A 20,110-nucleotide genomic window follows, 5' to 3' on the forward strand; every position below is an offset into this window, starting at 1 on the left:
TCAAAACAACCAAAAACCAATCAACCAACTATGATTATAAGAACAATTTACCCTCAAATACAATTACATGATTATGAGTAAGAATGAATGCTTTGATAAACCTGGAAGATTATTCAAAGTTAGAATAAGCATGTTTCAAACTCAGGGCCAAGGTATGTGAAGATGAAAAATGTGTGTGGCAAAAATATGTGGTGGTTAATGCATATATTTACATTTTCCAGTTATAATGCACTTGGTATATTATTGCTTAGTCAATTCATTAAATTTTCCAATACTTTTACAAAGTAAAGAATTATGGAGAGCCAATGAAATACCTTTTAACTACTTAACATATGCAAAAGACATAAATTATAAAAATACAAAGGCTGTAAGTTATATAATCATGCTGGTCTGTACAATTAATTGACACAGTCTATCCAATTATAAATAAAAATATAACCCAGCATTCTGAAAATAAGCAAGTGCTTTAGCTGTTCCTCTAGATAGTCATTTGTTAACATTTATTAACATCAGAGGCAATAACACAATGTTAAAAATAAAACATGCATCAATTATACAACACATCCTTACAAAAACCTCTGTCCATCACAACTTGTGAATGCAAACAGACCTATCCACCCTTAGTGCATTATTATTTTCACAAGTAAAACAGGAAAGGAAAATAGTGAATTTAATGCTATTCAGCACCTTTAGTAAAGTCAGAAGACTTAACATCTCCATATATCAAAAACATTTGCATCTCTATCACCAAACATGTAAATATTTTGTTCCATTTTTAACATGAATTATTTTATTTACATTACTTTTTAGTTCAACAAATTTTAATATTTAAAAATTATCTAAATTCATAAAAGTATTTCATAAATTTCAACACTTAAGTATTATGTACATACAAGAAAAGTACATGAAAAAAGTTGAAGAAATGTAGTCAGAAAGTTCAAGCAACACTACTAAATGTAGCAAAATTCCAACTAAATCAAAGCAGAGGGCAAACATTCAAAAACTTCTGGATGCTGCTAACAGGAACATGAAAAAGTTCCAGTAATAAAAGTCAATATGAGAAATAATGTTGAAATCACCATAGAAAATATATTTTAATATGCATGACATATATTTAATAGCAACAGTAATAATGACTTTTATAGAAAACTTTTATAATGTTGTCATATATGAACTACCTGGTTTGACAGGGCTAGAGTTGATTTCAAAAAATATACTTTAGCAGCCATAATTTTATTTCCAGTTAAAACATAGTAAAATGTTAAAAGTAAAATTTATAATTAACTAAATAATACCCCAATACTACAAAATTTAAAATCCCATGCTATTCTTGCAATAAATGGCCTCTAATATGATGTGTCTGATGTAAGGATTATGGAAAGCCAATAATAAACAATCAGATATACAGATGGGCTTAAAGTTTCACTGAAATACTTATGTAGCAAAATATATGAAAAAGTAATAGAAAAGTAAAAAGATAAAATTAAAAAAATATTGCACAGCCACATTACCTAGAAAGTAAAGTTGATGTTTAAAAAGCTCTAAATATGGATGATATAAATTATCTTCCATATAAAAAGGTATAAATATTTCTTAGAACTTATCCACATCTACAGTTTAATATAATACATATTTCAATCATTTTTGAATGAGGTAATTATCAAGTCTCTAATAGTGTTTTTATCCTATTGGAAATATTTGAGGGCAGCAACCAGAAAGAATTTCTCTAAAAATATTTCTGAATCAAGAACAGCTATATGTGCAGCTCTCCCAATGAGTGAATCAGCTGTATTGGGCAATGCATTGATGACATTATATCGAACCAAATTACAGTCCTTGCTTTGCAGAACTGGGCGAAGCAAGTTGTGGATCATTTCTGAATAGATCTGTCCTATGGAAAAGAGAAAATCGGAAAATTAGTTCAACATGAATAACTGAAAAAAAAATCTATGCCAACTTCCATATAACTAATGAAATTTAGTTATGTTATTTCTATTTAAAGCAGAAGAATGTCTTTTAAAAGGTTTTCTTTTTCTTGGACTACCATTTTTGAGACTGTTTTATAAAAAATATAAATAACCACATTATCTGGCCAAGTTAAATTAACAAATTTATTGTAAATTCTTATTAATTTGATACTTTTAATCAAAGCAATCGATATAACAGAGCAAACAGTTTTATTCAATATTAAGTCACTTATGACTTGTTAAATCATTATGAAAATAAAGTAGCCATGCTAAGACATTCTGCCTTTTCACAGTATGGAGAATGATCGGTGATACTCTAACAGTGTTGTATGGTGACAGATGGTAACTACACTTGTGATGAGTACAGTGTAATGTATAGAAAAGCTGAACCACTATCTTGTACACCTGAAAATAACGTAACATTATGTCAACGATATTTTTTAAAAAAGACATTTTGCCTTTTATAACTTTTAAAAATTTGAACCTATAGCAAGTACTTTAAGAATGTTTATGTGGCATTCAACGGTATTCCACATATTTCTGCATTATTCTGAGAAAAAACAGCAACTTCCTACAGTCAGAAGAACAACGTGAGTTTGACTCAAAGATGAGACAAGATCTTTTTTTCGGTCTAAGGGTTTATTTAATGTTGGTTCTGCTTTTAATTCCAAAATTGTGCTTCTCTTTCCCTCTTTTTGGCTAATTCTTACAATGAATTTATTGAGGTCATTCACAGTATAAAAGATGAAGTTTAGATATACATAACGCACAAACTGTCTTATAAGGGGCAAGATAGTTTTTAATGCTTATGCATTGCTAATATTATCATAGATGAGCACCAACACATATCCATGAACCCATGAATTTTAGGGAGGAAAGTATCAAATTTCTGAGGAGAGCCAGGGTTTATTCCTGTGGAATCATGAGAAGGGAAAAGTAGAAGAACATTCAGAGAAAGGAGAGAGAAGCATTTAAGAGAGACATTAACATCACACAGATTCATAGAAAACTTTTTACTTCCACCTCCTTCTCTTAATTTTCACTGTTATTCAAGCTGGATTTCTGGTTTGAAAAATATTTTTTCAATGTTTGAAAAATATTTTTACATAGGAAGAAGTCCAAACCTGTATTTATTAGATTTCCCCTGTCCCCCACTGGCACAGAATCTCCATTAAAACAAAGCACATTTCTCTAGTTCCTGTGACCCATCTGAAGGTTAAATCTCCTCTGAATTTTTCTCTAAGTCCCTTGCTAGAACAGAAGTTAAGGGGGAAAAAAGGTTATTCTAATGTCATAAAATGCTAAAAAAAGATAATTATCAAATGACTAGACTATCTACTATGTGCCAGGCAACATACTAGACAATGTCAATACAAATGTGTATAAGAGAGAGTCCTTGTCTAAAGAAGCTGTTCACTGTTAAAATGTGGAAAGAAGCAAAGGATTAAGAGTTCGTTTAAAAACCAGCCTCATTCCAAAAAAGGAACTGAACAAGTACAGGAAGGTAGGACACCCAAGTTCTTGCTCTACACCTGTAATAAATTAATCACCAGTGACTTTAGATCAGCCACTTAGCATCTCTGGGCCTCAATTATAAAATAAGCAAATAGGACCCAAGTCTTCTTCTGGCTCTAAATAGCTATGATTTAAATTTCTTTTGTTAATTCAAAAAAAGCAAGAGAATAAATATATAAAATATTTATTCCTTTATTAAAGTGGGGTAAGTCTTTGCTGCCATCTTTGACTAAAAGCAAGACACTGCAGAATATGCAGCATGATCATTACCATAATTACCAATCCCAACAATCCAGAAGAAATCAAATTACAGATTACTTTTGAGGCAGCAAAATGGACAGCATTTATAATTAGAAAAAAGAACTCTTTAATGAGAATGACTGTTTCATTGGCAAAAACATCTCACATGGCAGGAGAAAAGGAAGGAAGAAAAAGAGAGGAAGGATAGCTGTTAATATTGGTGGGTGGAAAATAGAGTAAAAAGAAAGATATGAAAAAGAAGAGAGAAAGTGACTACAAGAAAAACTTGGGAAAAAGCTCATGTGTAGTTAGAACTGTTTGAAATATATTTTTTGAATATATAGAGATTTTTATTGAGAAACAGATAAATAACTCCATATCAAACAATGATTCGAAGTCATAAGCAGGCATTTCAAAGAATAAAAAAAGAGGTCAACAAACATATGAAAAAAGTTTTAACTTCATTTGTAACTGGTAAAATAAAAATACAACCACAATGGGATGCACTGTCAGAGAAATGGAGATGAAATACTTTAAATTTACTTAGTTACCTGACTGTTTGTCCTTTAAAGCCGTTTTACACATTTCAATGCGGGCAGAGTGATAAGGAACATAGCGATCCTGTAGAGATCCCACTAGCACAACATTTTTGAAATAATGAAGCCCTATGAAGAAAAATAATGAATTACAATGCAACCAGATTAAAAATAACTTAATTAGTATATTAAGTTGCTGGAAATTTTTATTTCCTCAGTAGTACTAGGTTTTTGGCTTTTTAAAGAAGATTTTATTTACTTATAGGGGCACCTGGTGGGCTCAGTCTGATAAGCATCTGACTTTGGCTCAGGTCATGATCTCAGAGTCCTGGGATGGAGCTGCGCCTACTGCCTCCCTGCTCTGCAAGGAATCTGCCTCTCCCTCTTCTTCTGTCCCTCCCCCAGCTCATGCTCTCTCCCTCTCAAATAAATAAATAAGTAAAATCTTTATTTATCTGAGAGGGAGAGAGAGAGTGAGCCTGTGTACACACAGGGGAAGAGGGAGAGGGAGAAGCAGACTCCATGAGGGTGGGGGCTGTGAAGGGGCTTGATCTGACAACCTGGGCAGAAACCAAGAGTCCCATGGTCAGCTGACTGAACCACCTAGGTGCCATAAACTTATGGCTTTTTACATCTGATGAATTCTTTCTTCAAATTTTTATATACTCTCTAAAAAAAACTCCTACGTAGTTTGTGTGCTGGTATAAGAAATGTATGCTTGGCAAGGATTGTGATGTAAAGGTGTGGGGGCATGAGTGAGATTAGGTATGTGGGCTAAAGTTCTATAGGAAGTATTTTATAACTTTCTTCTTTTTTCCTTTCTAAAGGATATTCCTTAATATATAGTTTTTCCCAAAGAAACAAAACAATACTTTTTCATAAAAACAAACAAAACACCCTACATGAAATCATTTGAAGCTGACTTTTACTTTAAATTTTCATTTGACCCTTGCCTAGTATTATTATTTTCTTTTTATTTAAGTATGATGTCAAGAGGATATATGCTTATGATTTTTCAATAATAATAATAATAATAATAATAATAATAATAATAATAGGTTTTGTGATCCATCTACAGATCTTAGTCGGGTCCCTCTATTTTTATATTTTGGCAAACTAGGTGAATTTAGGGCTTGTGATACTTTGAATTAATTCACTTAAGTACTGAAACCCGGTTCTTGACTACTTTACTACCAGTAATGTTCTAATTTCACTTTGTAACTCTGATAATAAGTAAATAACTAATACATAAAAAATAAGAAATTCATGTGTTTATTAAATATGATACAAACCAATAATGATAATGTATTAGAATTGGTGTGTTTAGTTTAAGGCATATAATTTTGTTCTGGAATATTCCAGAGTAAAATTTTGATACTTTTTGCCTTTCAAAATTCAAATTCTAGGGCGCCTGGGTGGCTCAGTGGGTTAAGCCGCTGCCTTCGGCTCAGGTCATGATCTCAGGGTCCTGGGATCGAGGCCCGCATCGGGCTCTCTGATCGGCAGGGAGCCTGCTTCCCTCTCTCTCTCTCTCTGCCTGCCTCTCCGTCTACTTGTGATCTCTCTCTGTCAAATAAATAAATAAAAAAAATCTTTAAAAAAAAATTCAAATTCTATCTTAGAGACAGGCCAATTGTGGGGACTACTGTGGATCCAGAATATAGGAAGTCTTTGTAGACGCCCATTTCTCTCTTGGAACTTATGATCCTAATAATGAGAGATCCTAGATCCACATTCAGGCAGGTGAGGCTGTTTATACCCTCTATGTCACAAATAAGGTTATTCTCCTTTTTTCTTAATGAGAAGGTAACACTTTGTGGCAATACAGATATATAAAATTCTAGGGATATGAGTGGAATGATCAAATGCCTATAATATACAATTATGCAAACATATTTAAAATATTTTAGGAACATATTAAGAAAAATTGATTTTTGCCCTTCATTCTCACATTTCATGTGACAATTAATTCTACTTTTGGCATCATTTGACACCAATGTAACAAAGTTACTCTGGGAATCATCTATGTGTCCTAGAGCAGAGGTCTTATTGCTACATACTTACCTTCAGGGGTAAAGACTTTCCATACTTGAAACTAATACAACACTATATGTTAATTATACTTCAATTAAAAAAAAAACCCGTTAGATGGTGAGGATGGGCATGTATAGCTTTTAAGGGAATTGAATTCTAGATCCCAACTTCTGTATGAGTGCTTTCCTAAAAATGACTTGTCCTCCCACTTTATTAGAGAAAGGCATTTTTCCAATCTCTTTCAGATGTTATTATGATGTATGGCTTCAAGTATAAAAGTCTCTGGGAGAAAAAAGCAAAATATGAATGAAATCTAACATTTGCTGACAAATAGTTTAACTGCTGACAATAAGAATCAGCTTTGCCAATTAGATTTTATGGCATATATTTTCTATGAATTTCTAAATCTGTAACTCCAAATGAATGAGTTGTTTTATGTTTTTATGAAAATATAATTATAGCAAATATGTACTACCTGAAAGGTCAGAAAATATATCCTTTGCCATTCTTTCAAATTATAGAAAATATATTTAGGTGTCACCATAAAATTTTACAAGGGGTACATACTTTCTCAAAATTCTTTTAAGGAGTAAACAAGTTAACAATGTGAAAGCCACTGTCCTACAGTACATCATCTTTTCTTCTACCCAAGTTGTTCTAGGTACTGTGCTTTTTTTTTTTTTTTTGTAAGATTTTATTTATTTATTTGAGAGAGAGAGAGAGATAGAACAGGAGCAGGAGGAGGGGCAGAAGAGGAGGGAGAAGCAGACAGCCTGCTGAGTGGGGAGCCCAAACCTGGGCTCCACCCCAGGATCCCAAGATCAACCGACTGGGCCATGCAGGTGCCCTGGTACTGTGCTTTTTGAATGTAAGTATGACACTGTTCACTGAAATTTTATCCCAAGCTGCAAGAAACCAGCTTATATAAGAGCACAGTTGGCTTTTTCATTTATCTGAAAGATGTATATTTGTGTTCTCCATAAAGGGCTATCATACTGCACAACTCCATTCATATTACAGTCCACACGAATAACACTCCTTGGAGCTGTGCAGTGCACACTCCGTGGCAGCCTTGCTAGGCAACATTTTTGTACTTTCCTAAATGACTATTTTTCCCTCAAACGGCCAGCATCTTCTATCCCCTCTTTACTGACCTTATGACCTTGCTTCCTATTTCACTGACAATATAGAAGAATCAGAAAAGAACTTCCACATACTTCCACCTTAACCAAACCAACCTACCATACTATAGCTTCATGTTCTGCCTTTGTTCTTCTATGGATGAGCTGTCGATGTTCTCACCCAAGGCCAGCCCTTTTCACTAGAATGCTAGGGGCCATTCCCTCCTGCCTAGTTAAGGACATGACTCTAGGAGTCCCATCCCTCTCTTGTATCATCAATTTTCTCATTGTATGGACCATTCTTATTAATATGCAAAATACTGTAATATCTCTTATTAAAAAAAATCAATGAAGCTGTTCTTGGACTTTATACTCCTTTGCAATGACCACCCCATTTCTTGGCACTGCTTTATTTCTATAGCATATATTGTAAGAATAATACGCATTACATTAAAAAGTTATATTAAATATATTTTTCAAAACAATAGCTCCTTGCAGAAATTCTGACACGCTTCTACAAGGAAATGACACTCAGGTTGAGAATCATTGCTTCAGGCTGAGCTCCTTGAGGGAAGTGTCTGTGTCTCTGCAGGTTCAGGCAGCTTGGTGGAATGGAAATAGGCAAATTCAATAAAGATTAGATGAGGGGATTTCTTTCTTTCTTCTTTTTTTTGGAAGATTTTATTTATTTGACAGACAGAGATCACAAGTAGGCAGAGAGGCAGGGAGGGGGTGGGGGAAGCAGGCTCCCTGCTGAGCAGAGAGCCCAATGCTTTGGGGGGGGGGGGGTTGATCCCAGGACCCTGAGACTGGCTTAACCCACTGAGCCACTCAGGTGCCCCAGATGAGGGATTTCTAAGAAAATCTTTAATTCTCAGATTCCGTGACGATGAAAAAAATAAAATCAAAGATCTTGACACTGATATAAATATATTGTCATTTCTAAATGTGATTTCTAAGACAGTATTATACTTTAAAAATACATTTTAAATTCAGTAGTCTAATTTTAGTATCAGGTTTTCAACAAGGTATTAATTCTAATATTGTGCTTCTGCATGGAAAGTTTGCTTTCTGGATTAGCAAAGAACCAAGTTAGTTCAATAGACTATAACTCTTTTTGAATCTTTTGGTTTTAATTCCTATCTAGCAGTGTTGGCTAGTGAGGGCAGAAACTCAAAGTGAAACATGGTAGGCACCAGGGTTGCTGGTGGGAATTATAAAAATACTTCATCTATATTGAAGTCTAGCAAATGAAAGTGTCTGAAGTCTTTACTGCGACTCTTATATTCCCAGTTCACCTTCTCTGCACCTATGGATTCCACCTGCTCAAAGATGATCTAGTTAACTGGCCCTTGGGTTAGTACTCCACTAGGCCCTTGAAATGGCTAATTCTAGGTTGAAAAGTTACCTCTAACTTAGGAAAACAATAGTTCCCCATTATAGAATGAAATAGTTTAGCTAAAAAATTTCTGAATATATTAGTTACTTTTCAGGTACCAAGAAAAAGGTTAAAGTAAATCTTCAATATTTTTCTGGACTGTATAACAATATAACTTATGTCTGAACATTGTCATGGTATAGTAACGTTCATCTTCATTATTTTAGTCTTCCTGATACTTCCGGCAACGCTTTTTTTTCCTAAAAATTTTAATGAGTTTTAAAGCAATTCATACTGACTCATTTTCTGGAATTGGCTTAAGCAGTAGTTCTAAACTTGTGGCTTTGCACCTTAAGGGACATTGAGCAGTGTCTGATGACATTTTTGTTGTCACAACCAGTGGGCATGTGGGAATAAAGGCATGAAGGGGGGTGTGTGTTACTGGCATTTAGTTGGTAGAGGCTAGGGACGCTACTAAGTATCTTACAATGCACAAGACAACCCCTGATGACAAGGAACTATCCAGCCCAGAATGTCAATAGTGCTGAGGTAAAAAAAACCTTGTACTTTTAAAATCGACACATACTAAGAAATATTAGACTATTCTTGTTTTACTCATTTATTTTAAATACATTTGAAAGAATTTGCTTTCCCAAATGTTAGCTGATGCTGATTCTTTCCTACATTTTCAAACCCAAAATACAAATGTAACTTGCATGTCAATTGATACCTATTATCAATCACCTCTGTAATCTGCTGGAAGGAAAGATCTTGTGCCATAGTAGCACAGCAGGAGATTTCTTTAATTATTATATTTTCTTAGTCAGAACTCAATAGCTGGTAAAGAGATGCTAAGCAGATGTTTTGGGGAAAATCTTAAGAGTATTTTGTTTCTGCAATTCCAACAATGAACAGATTTTCATTTGGTTATTTTTAAGCCCTTGTTACAGAATGCAAGAATGCCCATGATCTTTCTCTTTATGTAATCTTGACTAGTTCACCACTGGTGTCACCAAATCTACATATAATATACATTTTACTTTCTATGTTATTTTAGTTCCTTCCTCTTTCTTTCTTTTGATATTCAATGCTGAGACACTAGTATGCCATAACTATACTGTATAATCTGTAGAATGCAATCAATAAGGTTTTTTGGTCAAAAGTTGCTATAAAAATTTAATCAACGTTTATGATCGTAACACCTTAATCAAAATAGATAATTTCCTCTGAAAAGTAACATATCCTTAACACTTTACTAGATCTTTTGTGTTCACCAAACAAAAAAAGGCTTACTTAATAAATATATGATTTTTGGGCGCCTGGGTGGCTCAGTGGGTTAAGCCGCTGCCTTCGGCTCAGGTCATGATCTCAGGGTCCTGGGATCGAGTCCCGCATCAGGTTCTCTGCTCGGCAGAGATCCTGCTTCCCTCTCTCTCTCTGCCTGCCTCTCCATCTACTTGTGATCTCTCTCTGTCAAATAAATAAATAAAATCTTTAAAAAAAAACTATTAAAAAATAAATATATGATTTTTAAAAAAATATAACATTTCTCAATTGTTTTAGAAATCATATAAATTATTTTATGCTTTTAAATGCTTCTTTAATTTTATTTATTTTTAAAAAACGATTTATTTATTTGACAGAGAGAGAGACAGGAAGAGAGGGAACACAAGCAGGGGACATGGGAGAGGGAGAAGCATGCTTCCCGCTAAGTAGGGAGCCCAATGTGGGGCTCAATCCCAGGACCTTGGGATCATGACCTGAGCCGAAGGCAGATGCTTAATGACTGAGCCACCCAGGTGCCCCAAAATGCTTCTTTAATTCTAAAATAATAAACAGCTTTTAATTAAGGGAAGTTACTAACTAATGATACATTGCAGAGAAGAAGACTTTCAAAAGGAAGACCCACAGGGTGGGCACTCTGCTTAAATAAAAAAAGGAAAATAATAGGTTGGAGATTGCCTCAGATAGGTTATTTTAGGCTTTCCCAAAAGAGCAGGAAATATCGCTGTTCAGAAGAAACAGAAGTGATAATTAAACAAGGACATCTGAAACTTCATAGATTTATCAGTAAAATATAAAATAAATTATAGAAAATATATTTTTTTAAAATACATAGAGTAAAATACAAAAGAGGAACTATCACTAGGGCTTTTGATTATTTAAAAATAACCTGAGAGGAGCACTGGGTGGCTCAGTTGGTTAATCATCTGCCTTCGCTCAGGTCATGATCTTGGTTGGGGTCCTGGGATCCAGCCCCGCACAGGGCTTCCTGATCAGCAAGGAGTCTGCTTCTCCCTCTCCTCGCAACCCCATCCCCACTAGTGCTCCCTCTCTCAAATAAATAAATAAAATCTTTAAAAAAAATGAAAAAAAAAAAAACCCTGAGGCTAGCCTATCAGTTAAGTAAGTGTTGCTTTATGTTTTCCTATTTTATTTATCTTTCTGATGTGACTCCAAATATATTTACTTAGTAAATAAAGTAATTACAACATTAAAATTATAAATTATTATACATTTATACTTATTATATAATGATATATGTGTGTATGTACACACACATGTGAATACATACACAGGTTTAGGAACTGACCACTCATTTCTCACAATTTTCTAGATGAAAAAAATCCCTCAAAAAACGAAACAGAATAAACCAGGGAAAAGCATAGCTCAAAAGAGAATTGCTCTACCTCTGTGATAATTTAAAAATCAATTAATGAATATATGTTGATATTTAAAACTGCAATTAGAAACAGCACCTAAAGTTCCTGAAAATGTGCAGTAATGGCTAAACATGACATGACTGGAACATGCATGATTGCTTACTAGCTTTATGACTCGAGACAAGTTACTCAACTTTTCTATGTTTTGGTGTCCTAACCTGCAATATGGGGCAATAATATTCTTACTAAGATTAAATAAACTAATATGTATAACATGCTTAGTACCTGGATTATAGTTAAGTGCCATATGTGTGTTGGCTATTATTATTATACTTTAGTATTATCTAACTCATTGCTCATAATTATTAGAAAACTGTATTCTTTCATGTTAATTCATGTTAGTTCAGATGCATATTAAAAGACTCATATTTGAGTACAAGTAGAAATCTTGAAACATAAATATAATTTGAATACGTCATTTGAGTAATTTTTTATAGTCGGTATTTTTAATAGTTCTGTCATAAAAATTTCCTACAACAGATTTGTGATGGTAATGTGAAAGCAAATTTCTATAATCTATAATACTACTATCATTTTAGTTCAGGCATCTCTTCATTTAGAGCTATTTTTACCATCTAATATTTATTGAGTTCTGTGCTATTCAAAACGGTAATTGTTTCACATGCATTATCTCAGTTAATCCTTTCATAGTCTTGTGAAGAAGATACTAATATTCCCTTTTTACCAATGAAGAAACTGAAGCCTATTTAGATTAAGTATCCTACTCAGTTTTTCAGCTAAGACAAATAATCTACTTGTGACTTAAAGTCTGGCTCTTAAACAGTTACTAGGCTGGTACAACTGGAAGGAAGGTATGAACAAGTCTTGCTGTGCATTCTAAGGCAAGAAATAACTCAAGTGCAAACGATCTACTCACATCTATTAATAATTAGAAATAATACAAATACCTGTTCAGACAGGGAAAGCCATGGATTATAGAATTTTTATAGTAAAATTTTATTTATGCCTTCTTTAGTGTTTTTATTTTCTTATGTTGCTACTATTCCTATTGCTAATTTTACTTCATAAAATACAGTATAAATCACAGACTCCAGGGAACATTTATAGTTTTGCCTTTCCTTTATTTTCTAGCCTGTCAACAGCAGTGGTACAAACTTCATATACCTAGAACACAATAGTTTTAGTTAGTGTCAGTAAGTTTTTCCCATGTGAGAACTATATACTCTATTTGCTTTGTAGGCATATCTTATATATTAGTGAATCAAGTAAATATTTCTGTGCACTATATGTAACTTATTGTTGCTTTGTACTCTTAGAAACAAAACATAAAACTTGACCTATAAAAGAACGTTTCTTCCACTGATTCTAGTAACAGACAATACATGAAATAATCATTCCAGCATCTCTTTCTCACGTTAATAACAACATTTAAGGCAGAATCCTGAAAAAGCTTAAACAGCACTCAACTGAAGTGGGCGTTATTCAATTAGTAAATCTATCCAGTGTTTACATCAAATGTTTCAAAAGCAAAATGGAGGACATGGGTGATGAGAATGTAGACAAAAAATAGATTTAAATGGCCAGGGCTTAAATTATAAGTTCAAGTCACTTCCAGTTTGGAATTATCAGTCACCAAATATATAGGTTTGATTTTTGGCTTACCATATAATATTGACCTGATTCTGGACATGGAAAATGTTTGAAAAAAATCATTTGCTGATGCAGCAAGTTTATACCAAACACCTAGTAAGGGGGAAAACTATAGTAAATACTGAGTGTTTATGTGGGGAGTAGGAAAGTGTTGTCACAAATGGATCCTACTACTGGAAAGGAGGTTAAGGTGCATAAAAATGATTATATGAGATAAACTATAGCACGTATGGTAAAAGAGGTTCATATATAATGCCATGAGAGATCAGTTATAATATTAACAATCTTGGGAAGTAGAATGCAAAGAAGAGGGGTCAAAGATGACATCGAAGTATTTCAAACTAAGTAATTTAGAAGACAGAGTACCATTTAAAAATAATGAAAAAAAGAGTTAGTAAAAGAAGACAATATATTCAGGTTTAGACATATGTCTCATATGTAAGTAGAGCTGTCTAGCATGCAAAGGAAGATTGGAATTCATTAATGAGGTCAGTTTGGAGGTGTAAAAGATCTGGGATATAAACATGAATATTGGGCAATCTACTGGGTACTCTGAGAGTAGAGGAGCATTAAATCAGAGAAGGCCTCAAGAAAGCTTTTAATAGCAGATGGTGTCTAATTTTAGAAGATGGAGAGAACTGGTTCTAAAAAGATGAGTAAACACATGGGGAGGAATGGTGGTAGAAAAAGCATGGATGAATGCAAGCATATAATGCATGGCATATCTAAAGCAAAGGATGTGTGCATGGGCAGAGTAGGATTTGAAATCAGTAAAAGAATCAGGAACCAGATTTTAAAGGATGTGATGCCCTAAGCCATGGAATTTAAACCTCATCTTGAAAGCCACAACACACCATGAAAAGATTTTCAAACAGGAGCAATATGGTCTGATTTAATTTTTAGAAGATAATTTTATCTAATGAGGAAATGAGATGGAGGAGAGTAACCAGTTTGGAGGACAAATAATCAGTTTGGAGGCCACAGCAATAATCTGTGGTTGACCTAAGGCAGTGGGACAAAGAAAAGAAAGAGAAGACTCCATGAGCTATAAAAAAAGGCCGAATGTTTCAGGGCTTAGTAACTAAGCAGATGTGTGGGGATATTGAAAAGAGGAGTCTAAAGGACAACTTCTAAGTTTTTGGCTGGGCAGATGGTGGTAGTTGTGGAATGAAGAGAAATTAATCTGAGGGGAAAGGTGAGGTATCTGAAAACACTGCATTTGAGGTAGGTAAACATGAACCATCTAAGTAAATGTGCTTAGTAGGCAGGTGGACATATCAGTCTAGAATACAGCTAGAGGACTGAACTAGAGATACATATTTGAGCTACCGATGGTGAAGATGGATATGAAATGATGCTGTCAAAGAAGAATGTATAGAGTGAGAGAGCAGACGACAGAAGATGGAGTCCAAAAACATCTCTATTTAAGGCACAAGGAGAAAAAAGAAATCTGTGTCGGAAGCAGAGAGCCAACATTGAAGAAAACCAGGAAAGACTGATACAGAATGGGAGGTAGGAAAGTATTTCAAGAATAAGGGTATTTTCAATAGTCATAAATGCCAGCATATTCAAATAAAAGAAAGAAAAAAGATAACTGGCTATGGCAACCTTCAAGAGAATGGTGAGAACAGAAATCAGATTATACTGGTGGAGTGAAATAAGAGGTGAGAAAGTAGTGAAAGTAAATGCTTTTTTCTTTTTTTGAAGAGGCTCAATTTGTATATAAAAAAGAGAAATACAAATATACAGAATTAGGGATCAAAGGAGGTATTTATTATTACTATGGTTTAAGATGGGAGAAAATGGAATAACTTGATATTTTAAGAGATAAGCCACTGAAGAGGAAGAGTTTAACGACAGAGAGAAGTAACAGGTTCTAAAACAGAAAGGGAAATTATTCTTGGACCACAGATGAAATATATTTTACTGAACTAGGAGGAAAGCACAAGTGTGCTAATGTTTTTAAGTAAAAAGAAAGGAAGTAAGAAAGTTCTCACTTGATGGCCTTGACTCTCATAGATAGAGAAGGAAACAAAGTCATTTATAGAAGTGAAGGTAACAGTGGTAGTTTAAAATCTAAGGCTAAGAGGTAAAAAACTGGAAAAGCTTTGGGGGACCTGGATGACTCAGTCAGTTATGGTCTGATCTTGGTTTTGGCTCAGGTCATGGTCTCATGGGTTGTACGATCAAGCCCCACATCAGACTTGGCAATCAGCGAGGTCTGTTTGAGATTGTCTCCCTCTGACCCTCCCCCTACCTGCACTCACTAAATAAATCTTAAAAACAACAACAACCAAACGGAAAAGCTTCTAGGAAATGGTTAGGAAGGATTCAGAGTTAACCACTTGGGAATGTCCTGGATCTACAGTAGTACTGATCTGCATGTCTGCATGATACATTTTGGTAGAGCTCAACAAGCCAGGTAAAGAAACAGTAATACAGGTTGCTGGATGGCTAAGATGGAAAAACACACGGTAATAATGTATGAGTAATAAAAGTGTATATAAAAATAAAAATTCATGTAGGCTGGCACAGATCAGGAGAGGAGAACCATGAAGGACAAGGTAATTTAAGAAACTGAGTAGGGATCTTAAATAGTCTAAAAAGCAAATGAGAATAAGGGAGTGAGAAAGAAGGGTAGGATATTTTAGTCTCAGAATAGAATACTGTGTGAAATTTCAGGGATGGAATAGAGCCATGGGTATGGGTTTAAAATGGAGTAGAATGGAACGTTCCCACAGTGGAGAAAGGTTCTTAATGCCTGATAATCATCTAAAGGGTTGACTTCATCAAAAATTATTCCAAGATTAAGGATATTAAGATTGAAGAATGGTATCTTCTCCTGAGCATAACTGTATATTAGTCAATGAATTCTTATCAGAGATCTCACTGAATATGTGAGCAGTGACCAGGAGATCATTGTATTAAAGATGACTAGAAGGCAACAGGGTTTGGAGGGTACAAACCTCAAAGGATAGTTTTATGACAGTAGAGGAATAATGATTGCAACTAGAAATGGAAAGCAAGATGATTATTTTCTCCACTCTAGGTGGTACTCAGTTAAATGAAAAATTGAGGTTCTCCTATAGAACGGTTTAGCACAGTATGGCTTGTGGGATCTGGCCAGCTGCCTTTTTTGGGGGGGGATAAAGTGGGGTTTTTTTTGTTGTTGTTGTTTTTAATTTTTTTTGGATCTTAGCCACACCCATTTGCTTATGTATTGTCTAGGGCTGTTTTTGCCCTACATTGGTATTGCTGAGTAGCTGCAACAGAGATCACAAGGCCTGCAAAGCCAAAATATTTACTATCTGGCCCTTAGGGAAAAAGTTTGCCAGCCTCTTCTCTACAGCCAAGGGGAGTGGGGAAATTGGGGTGTGGTGGGAAGTATCCAGGTTTCACTTATGTCTCCATGTTCATAAGAGTAGAGACAGCATTCTTCGAAGAAGATAAACATATGAAGTCAGTCTCTTCCCCTCAAATGGAGATTTCAAAAGACAAAGTGGAAAGAATATGGTAGGGAGACATGAGTGTGAAACTGGTAAAGTAGTAGTTGAGGACCTCAGGTTGTGAAAGCCTGGAATATAATGCAAGATGGGGAATATATCTAATAATCAGTTAATAAGAGATAAGTAACAAGATTCATCCAGTAATGGAAATTTGTAGAAGGAATAACTATAAATAGTTTAGTTTCTAGGGGCACCTGGGTGGCTCGGTCAGTTGAGCCCAGGCCATGGTCTCAGGGTGGCGAGACTGGGTCAACGAGCAGGGCTCTGTGCTGGGTATGGAGCCTGCTTAAGATTCTCTCTCTCTCTCCTCTTCAGCTCCCTCCTCCTCAAATAGTTTTTGATATTTTACAGAAAAGTTTTATAGTCCTTGGATAAGAAGGCAAAAGAATATGTGACAGTTTATTTAAAAGGGTTAAGGACTGGGGCAAGAGGACTGAAGGGCTAGGACATGCAAAGGCCCAGTTCGAAAACTGACTTACAATTGGTACTGAATTATAAATGTTAAAAAGTTTAGGATAATTTCTTCTTCTTTTTTTTTTTTAGATTTTATTTATTTATTTGACAGAGAGAGAGAGAGAGAGAGAAGGCACATGCAGGAGGAGTGGCACGCAGAGAGAGATGGGGGAGCCCAATGCAGGGCTTGATCCCAGGACCCTGAGATAATGACCTGAGCTGAAGGCAGACGCTTACTGGACTGAGCCACTCAAGTGCCCCTAGGATAATCTCAAAGTACCTGTGTTTACACAACACAAATATGATCATGTAAAAAAAAAAAAAGAAAAAATCAAACAACCATGTTAATTGTAACTGCTATTTCATTATTAAAAAATTACAACTGATGAATAGTTTTTTAATCACCAGAAAGACATGTTGATTATTTGCTAAAGGTTGATTTTTAAAAAAGGTCTTCAAGTGAATGTTTTCAAAACTGTTAACTATATACTTACCTGCTTTATTACTAAGCTTGTATAAGAAAGTTTGGCGAGGGTCTGAGTGATCTCGACATGTCAGTTGTAAAAGAGAACCTGATTTTTTCCATTTCTGCATGAACCATAGACCTATAGAGTTACAAATGATATGTGAATAATAATGGAAATACAGGGTAACATATGCCAAGATTATTAATTTTACTTTATATTTCACTTCAAAAATGAGATCTACCAAACAAGCATTTTCTTAATAAAAAATATATTTGTAAATTATTTCCTTTTTCTGATAATAAATATAAACACATACATTTAAGTTAACTATGGGTTAATGGTGGTTGATAGAGAGCTTGCTATTTCGATCACATTCACTAATGAAATAGATAATGATTCAAGGACAAATTTGGGAAAAGTGTACCTTTAGATATATTTTTCAAATTATAAAGAAGCACAGATGGAAAAAACTTCACAGTTGTAGATCCAAACGCTTAAGCACTGAGTGTTTTAGTCTAGACATAAATATAGATATGGTAGACAAACTGTATAAGGACTAACTCTTACAATGAGCAATTGGTTAATGTTTTCTAGTAATAGCTGAATATAATGAAGATTTATTTGCTTGCTTGTTTATTTGTTTATTTATTTATTTATTGGGGAGGGGCAGAGGAGAGGGACCCTGAGATCATGACTTGAGCTGAAATGAAGACTCGAATGCTTAACCAACTGAGCCAGAGGTACCTCTTAAGTTTCATATTTAATTGTATTTCTTTGTATTATCAGTTATGCATATTTAAATGCATCTCCCCCTTAATTAAGAGAAACCCTAATCACTCTCTGGAACAGGTTTTCAAGACTGTGCAAAATATTAATTTCCACTTTTATTGTTTCTAACATTACAGAGGGGAACAGGGCAAGAAAAGAGAAAAAAACCTCTTTGATTAAATCTTGTAAGCCTATTTGGGGAAAAGTTTAGTGAAAAAAAAAATTCAAAGTACTGCATCCTATTTACATTGGACTCTATTTTACATTACTTATAGATTTCATCTTTTTCATGCCCTCTTTTTAAAAAAACTGTAAAAATCTAGAACTAGATGTTTGTGGATACCATAGTCTAGAACAGGATACAAGGAAAATAGAATGGTTTCTTTGTCAATGAAAGTAAAAGAGAAAATGGAAGTGAGTTTCAAGGCTCAATGCAGAGAGACAGAATATAATCTACTTTATTCTCACAATGGGAATCGATGGACTAAACTATAAAAACTACTTAAAAAAATCTAAGGGAAAAAAACCATACCAAACAAAAGGCAAATTAAGTATCAGATCTTTCTTGATGAGAATATTCATTCTAATCAAAATTGTCTTAACTTTCATTTTATGTTTTAGAAAATTTTAGAATTTATTTTCTCATAACATCCCTTTGTTATCAAACCAAAATCAGAGTTAAAATTCTATATATAATATTTTGTAACTTTATATTAAATATAGGTATTTATTTTTTATCTGCTCAACTGATGGAACAACAGAATAGCCTGTTTTTAAGATAAACATATACTGAAAATATTTAGATAGTTTAATAAAAATTAGTTCAAAACACTCTTGTCACTTTTGATACATATCATCTCAATATGGTAACATTCATTTTCTGAAATGACTTTTATTGATTTATTTCATGTACATGATGAAACAGAAAAATTTCTATATTTTTTTTCATAAAATTCCAAGTATGTGACAGGTCAGCTTTAAATAAATACCAGAAAACTTTAAATTTGTATTTAAATTTTCTCCCCATGCCATATTTTTTATACTGAACAATAAAACTTGTTACCTGTATTAACAAGAGCACTGCTATTGTAGAGTGTACCAAGGTGAGGTCCAGAAAGAGATAAAAAGGTATGAAGTTTGTTGAGGTAATATCTAAACCTTGGCCTTGTAAGCACTGAACGGATTATTAAATTGCCCAACGAATGTCCAATAAAGCTTTAAGAAAAAAAAAAAGACATTTCTCCTATAGTATTAATTTTAAAAAGAAATATTAAAGCTGATACCTCTATACACAGATATGACATACTAAGTATCTGGAAATTTCTAATATGTTTTAAAGCTATGTTTTGATACTTTGAAATGATGTAACTTATATTTTGAAGGAAAAAAATGTGAGAATGTAGTAGAAAATTTCTACTATATAATTTAAATGTTTATCAAAATAAGATTACTTATCAGAAAATTTTTATTCAGTTATAACTGCTTAGAAATAAATACATTTTAAAAGTAACTATACATTGACTAGATGATAAATTTGCCTCCTTAGGCACACGTGCCAATTATTACTCATTGAGTCATGATTTAAAACAAAATAATGAAATTGTACCTATAAAGGATAGCTTAGGAAAAATTATATACCCATTTCATTTATTTTCTGGTCTATACCCTAAAATTTATAAAGCATCTCACCTTTATTAAGGAATGGTTTAAATCAAAAGAGCCTTTTTACTTATCATCATTATGCACTAGATGCTATATTAGTCCCTGGGGATAATTAACAGTGAAAAGAAG

At 33.8% G+C, this 20,110-nt stretch overlaps 1 protein-coding gene across 8 annotated transcripts in view; it reads right to left on the reverse strand.

Moving 5' to 3' along the window:
• Positions 1–306: 306 nt before the first annotated feature.
• FAM135A (family with sequence similarity 135 member A) overlaps positions 307–20,110 on the reverse strand; it is a 126,916-nt gene continuing 107,112 nt past the window's right edge. For all 8 annotated transcript variants that reach the window (XM_047733286.1, XM_047733284.1, XM_047733285.1 and 5 more), the window contains 4 exons: positions 19,383–19,534; positions 17,579–17,689; positions 4,274–4,387; positions 307–1,891 (listed from right to left, as the gene is read on the reverse strand). In XM_047733286.1, the coding sequence (XP_047589242.1) occupies positions 1,686–1,891; positions 4,274–4,387; positions 17,579–17,689; positions 19,383–19,534 (583 nt within the window). In that variant the 3' untranslated portion in view covers positions 307–1,685. The remainder of the gene's footprint in view (positions 1,892–4,273; positions 4,388–17,578; positions 17,690–19,382; positions 19,535–20,110) is intronic.

The sequence above is a fragment of the Lutra lutra genome, chromosome 6, assembly GCF_902655055.1.
Source record: "Lutra lutra chromosome 6, mLutLut1.2, whole genome shotgun sequence".
NCBI classification, from domain to species: domain Eukaryota; kingdom Metazoa; phylum Chordata; class Mammalia; order Carnivora; family Mustelidae; genus Lutra; species Lutra lutra.